Source organism: Nyctibius grandis, chromosome 1 (genome assembly GCF_013368605.1).
Source record: "Nyctibius grandis isolate bNycGra1 chromosome 1, bNycGra1.pri, whole genome shotgun sequence".
Taxonomy (NCBI): domain Eukaryota; kingdom Metazoa; phylum Chordata; class Aves; order Nyctibiiformes; family Nyctibiidae; genus Nyctibius; species Nyctibius grandis.
The window spans coordinates 66,077,520-66,083,519 of NC_090658.1; the positions used below are offsets into that span (position 1 = coordinate 66,077,520).

At 36.4% G+C, this 6,000-nt stretch overlaps 1 protein-coding gene across 2 annotated transcripts in view; it reads left to right on the forward strand.

Moving 5' to 3' along the window:
- The window catches only part of HBS1L (HBS1 like translational GTPase), a 64,181-nt gene extending 58,700 nt beyond the window's left edge, over nucleotides 1-5,481 (forward strand). For both annotated transcript variants that reach the window (XM_068399496.1, XM_068399504.1), the window contains 5 exons: nucleotides 159-249; nucleotides 1,836-1,944; nucleotides 2,572-2,672; nucleotides 3,593-3,737; nucleotides 4,812-5,481. In XM_068399496.1, the coding sequence (XP_068255597.1) occupies nucleotides 159-249; nucleotides 1,836-1,944; nucleotides 2,572-2,672; nucleotides 3,593-3,737; nucleotides 4,812-4,823 (458 nt within the window). In that variant the 3' untranslated portion in view covers nucleotides 4,824-5,481. The remainder of the gene's footprint in view (nucleotides 1-158; nucleotides 250-1,835; nucleotides 1,945-2,571; nucleotides 2,673-3,592; nucleotides 3,738-4,811) is intronic.
- Nucleotides 5,482-6,000: the final 519 nt, after the last annotated feature.

Below are 6,000 nucleotides of genomic sequence, written 5' to 3' on the forward strand. Positions count from 1 at the left end.
TCAGTCTTCTCAGTTAAAAAGCTTTTACTCTCAACCCATTCATACTGAAAATTGATGAGTAATGGTTGATGAAGCACAAATGGCCCAAACAGAGCTGTTTGTTTGTAGCTCAGAACCTAGGTACTTCACTGTGAGGTTCTGTTCTTACTCATTTCCAGGAATCACACTGCACGATGAACCAGTTGATTGGGCTGCAGCAGGAGATCACGTTAGTCTCACTTTGACCGGCATGGATATCATCAAAATCAAGTGAGCAAAATTGGGTTTCAGTCTAAGTAACGGTTTGTTTTTAATGAAAAGCTGTATAACTATTACACTTAACAATCAGTGGTTTACTTGAAGAATGATGTGGCTACCAGGATATTTAAAACCAAAGTGATGCATATCACCTGGCTTGCATGTACAAACGTTGGAAACATCTGCTACATGTACAACGGCAACTTCAGAAGAATACTGTTAGTTTTCGTACTTTGCCCTAGTGCTGACACTGGTAACCTTCAAAGCCTTTTTCCTTAAGACTTGACGTTGGACATTTGAATTGCTGAATTAAGTAAATCCTTATTGCTAAATAAAGCAAAAGATTTTTGAAGAGCTCATCAAAACATAAATCATTCTAGCAAAACACATCCAAACAACTGCCACTGCATACCAATAAGTAAATCTGGACAAGTGGAATTGATGGAAACTGTTTATTCAACACATTTAGCTGCTTGTAACATTTGTTTCGGTAAATGCTTTGCTGACCCTTTTTTTGGGGGGGGTCTGATACATTCAGTGAGACACAGCAAATCTCTGTGTCTATTTCAGTCTGTAGTTTTCATGCTAAGCTTTTAGGTTAAGTGTCAGTTGTTGTTCAGGCGAGAAAATTGGATCCATAATTTGTTCAGCTTTTTTACATTCCAGTTGGACTTCAGACAGCAATCTTCCAAGCTATTTTTTGAAAAAGTCCTTGCATTGATATTTTTGCAAATTTATGCTCTGCTTTAAAGGGAAAAGTGCAGGCTTTTCTGTATTGCCATTTCATAATGGGGTGTGATTCTCTGTGGTAAATGCGGCGGGGGGAAGAGTCTTGTTCTACTTGTTGAATGAAGGCTTGAGTCAATTCGTTACCTTGATGTCATTCATCTTTTGGAGATACGTTAGACTTGCCAAGAAAAGGTACGAAGTTTTAAGTTCTCTTGATATTGATGAAATTTAATTACATCTGATATATACTTTTAATCATGCTGTTTGTTCTCTTCAGTCATGTTTTTCTGGGTGGGATTAATTTTCCTTTCATTTTAGATGGCTAAAAGTAGCCACTGTGAAAAAGCTGTGTCTAATTTACCTTACTGACTTGTAATGTTGTGACTCCATGTAGAGTTTTTTGGAAAGGAGTGCTGCTGAGAGCTTAAGTTTTGGGAGTCGTGATCACAATGTTCCTTTATTCACAAAATAGTTGTTACAAGCAGCAGTACTGCAATTTTGGGCACCCTACAGTATTTTATGCTATTGATCTGGAACAATTAATCTCTCAATGAAAGTCTAATTCTTCAAAGTACCTACGCACAGGAAACAGTGACATTTTTAGAAACTGATTAGCAATGGACGTAATTGTTCACTGAACTAGACAGACCTCTTCATGCATACCCACAAAATACTGTAGACATTGTCTAGGAATTAATTTCATTACAGGCTTTAATACGGTGTTACGGATTTTTTTTTTCCTCACAAGTTTTATTAAAGTGGTGGTGTCTTTGTTTTGCTTGTCCAAAATATTTATCTTTTTCCAGTGCAGTGATTAACATTTGTATGTCAGGATATACATCAGTTTCTTTTGTTCTCTTCTCTTGTAGTGTTGGCTGTGTATTTTGTGATCCCAAGGAACCCATTAAAGTTTGCACTCGTTTCAGAGCTCGGGTTCTCATCTTCAATATTGAGGTTCCAATTACTAAAGGATTTCCTGTAAGTCTCTGTGAAAGTTCCTGTGTTCATTACAGGTTACTCAGGTCTTTTCCTCTCTGTGTTTGGCCCTCCCCCCACCCCGGAATATGAGAGGCATTTAGCATCCAGGAGTGCTTCCTCTCCAGAGGAAACACATTCATCTGTAATTTGAAGAGGATATATGGGGTTATTGTGGCTGCTTACGCATATTCTTACTGGCTTTTAATACATAGCTGAGCCATTTCAGAGAACGCGAGTTCCACCTCAGTCAGGCTAGCCTGTCCTTTAAAAAGCTCACACCTTGTAGGAGTATAGTGATGCACTTAGTTGTAAGATACCTTTGAAAATAAAAAAAATATCAGTTCATGCTACAGAACTGCACTGAAGTGGCAAAAGCAAAACACTTAAGAATGAAAAATGTGTTTATGATGAATTAATACATGACCTTTGTGTCTTATCTGTAGAGATCACAAAGTTTAGGAGCTAGGAACAGTTACTGAAAGTGAGGCAGGCACTCCTGTGAGAGAAGTTTAATAAGCATTTGTTTAAAAAATTTTATGTCTTAAAAGAAGTTGATGTTTTCAAGTATTAACACCTAGAATTTCTGATTATTGTAGAATGTTTAATAACTGAAAAAAAAATTTTTAGGTGCTTTTACACTATCAAACCGTAAGTGAACCTGCTACTATTAGAAGACTGTTGAGTGTCCTGCACAAAAGCACTGGTGAAGTGACAAAGAAAAAACCTAAGTAAGTGTTTTGAACAGTTAATAATTATTCAAGAAATGGGCTGACTTTTGATTGATATACGGTATATCAAGCAGGTTCTATTATGAAGCAATAATGTGTTTATGAAAATATGCTTTCATTGTTTTAGTTAGTTTCATGTTTAGATTTCAGAGTGCTTTACAAAGTGAAAAACCTCCTGCCTATTTGATAAATGCTGAGCACCTGAGATGTAAAATGACTTGCCTAAGGTCACTTGCAGAATTGGGAGTGAATCCCAGATCACCTGCCCTGCACTTAAAGGATTTTTTTTTCTACATTATCTCTTTACTTCCTGTAATAACACAGGATCCTTGATATAATTCTGGAGATGGGTTACTGTCTAAAATAAATTCAACTAGACAGTGGGTCAGAGAAAAAGAGATTTAGGGAGTCTTCCCACACAAGTTAACTGTGGGAACATCCCTCTAGTTATTTAAAGCTGTATTTGGGTAGAAATGCTATTTGATTCATATGTTATCAGAATAATCCTTTTCCAGAAATTGCATGGCTGAAACTGTTGCTGAAAGGTAATAGGAAGAAAAATCATGACTTCTACAGAGCAATGAATTGTCTCTTTAGTTGTTGGGTTAGAAACAAGACTTGATTTCTACTAGACATGAAAAAACAGGTATTAATAAGATAATTAACTTCAAAACAATTTGTTAAATGTTGTGGTGGATGCCCTTTTCTAGAAGTTTTTAAAGAAAACTCAGATGCCTTTTTAAAAGGTGTGCTCCAGGCAAATGAGTTTTCAGTCTGGTGGCTTGGGTTATACTTGAAATCAAGCTTGATCATTATACTATTGGCTTTTTAAGTTGATTTTTTTCCGTTTATTCACTGTTCTCTTTTTCATTTTTGCATGCACATATTTATAATAGAGTTTTCTGCTTATTTACCTGCAGGTTCTTGACTAAAGGACAGAATGCTCTAATAGAACTACAAACTCAAAGACCTGTTGCTCTAGAGTTGTATAAAGATTTTAAAGAGCTTGGGAGATTTATGTTACGCTACAGTGGTTCCACTATTGCTGGGGGAGTTGTCACAGAGGTATGGCATTTTTGTAATGAACTTTCACATAGCATTTAGTTTTTATGGTTAAGACCTGTTTTACACCCTTTGGCTTAAAAGTGAATTTGTTCAGCTGAAAAAGAGACAGTGCTTCAGCAAGATATGAGGAAAACTTGCCATGATTCTGTTCAATTTATTAGGAGCAAAAATTACTCTATTTAAAATTTTTGAATGTTGTTAATTTTTCCCACTCTCTCGAGTTAAAAAATAACCCTTCACTATTTTAACATACGTCAGTCTTCCTGAAATCTAAATGCCTGCATAAATATACTGGAGGTAGTTTGTAAATAAGAAGTGTTGGCCATTTTTACTGTGGCTGATTTGGGTCCCTGATCTTTTTCTGTTAGCATTAAAGACAATTGTACGTTTGATTCTTACCGATGCCTGTAGACATTTTCTGATCCTGTGTAAGTGAAAGGAAGCAAAGGCTGTGAAGCTAAATATAAATGTTTTGCCTCCTATTAGGAGCAAAAAATATGAATGTCCCTCTATCTGTCACTTTAAAAAAAAAATCTTGCTGTGATTTTTGAATTAGAATTTAAGTTCTAATTGTAGACTTGAGGGAGAGCAATTTAGTCACATTAACCAATTTCTGGTACTGAGACATAAAGCTGAGTCATTTAATGTCAAAACTGGGAACGAGAGTGTGAGAATTTCTGGCTTCTCCCTGTGTGTGTAGGAAAGTTGTGCTAGGTCTGTCAGAGGCTCTGGGCCTTATGAAGCTTTAATGATCTTAACAGTCTGTCTGGTCTTAAATAGGATCCAGAATTAGAGCTTTAGTCTTGCACCCATTTTTCATTAAATTTAACTTGAAGTGAATGGGGGCCTGTTCAGATTTATGATGCCCAGTGTTTGTAGAACTGAGGACTAAATAACTATTTGATTGTTCTTTGGGAATTACTGTTTTAGTACCTTGTTCCAGAGAATTTCAGAGCAAAAGGAATTTTTTTTTTCTACAGCTAACTATATCATGTTGAAAAAAGCTGTCAACGTTTTACATTTAGTACTTCATTTTTCACCATAGGGTTTTTCTCCATTTGTTTACATTTTTAGATTAAAGAATGACAGTGATGCCAGAACTTCCACCGTCCAACCAAAATGCAATCCGATATGCAAACTTCTGTTTAAGAACCAGTTGCTTCAGTTGAAGGAAAAAGTGCAATTAATTGGGGAGAAGATGATGATGACAAAAGGTAAATCCTGTGAGACATCTGGGGAGCCCTTCATCAGTCTCTCGCACTGCAGAACAAGATGCCAACTGACAAGGAACTGCTGATGTTGCACTTCCTGATCTCAAGAATCTCATGTGTTTCTCCGCGTGGAATTTAGCCCTTAGAGAGCTTGATGGAAAAATCTTAGAAAGTTGAATTAGAGAAAAAAGTGATGAATTATCATGAAACAAACTCCTTACTTCCAGACATAAATTGTTTACATATTTTATTTGATTTGCTTTTTTTTGCTGCACATGAATTCAGTAAGGTAACTTTATTCGTCTAATATATTTTTAGGTTTGAGTTGAATGCATATTCAGGGGAAAAAAAAAACCTATTTACATTGGTTTCAAGAGAATGGCACGTAGTATTATCCCGGGATTGTTTTCCCTGTCCCAAAATTTATTTAAAAAAAGAAGTTTTCTTTTGCTGTGTAGTGGAAGCTGTGCCAACATTGGCTAATTTTATTTTTTAAACTGTAAGAATAATAAAATAATTTTGTCTGAGCATAATTTTTGTCTTCTTCATCTGTTGTTATTTCAACACTTATAAATTGTGTTAAGTCATTCTTTACTTTCCATAATTCAGAAGTTTCAGAGTAAACTTATGAGTTAAAATGCGAAACTGGCATGCGACTTGTCTTTCTGTGGAAGTAATTTCAGTTTTTCTCATGTTACTTGGTACAGCTACTGTGCATATGCATCTCTCTCATCCAGACAGTGCTCTTTTGAACAAAAGCTGGCAGTTTAATCATGGTATGTATGCTAAAGCCAGATCGTTGTGCTTACTCAAGCCTGTAACTCCTTCCTGCTTTTCAGTAATAGGGCAGGCGAAACCTCCCAACTGGAGCTCCTTCTGCCACCTCCAGCATAAGTTCAGGACAGACACACTTTACTACAACTTGGAAGATTTTTTTTCAATAGGAAGTGTGAGAGGACCTCAGGTATTTCGGGACCTGTACGCGAGTGCGGGGTGGAGACAGCTCTATTTTGACCGTAGTTGGTAGTGTGGGGAAGGAACTAAAGTACCGC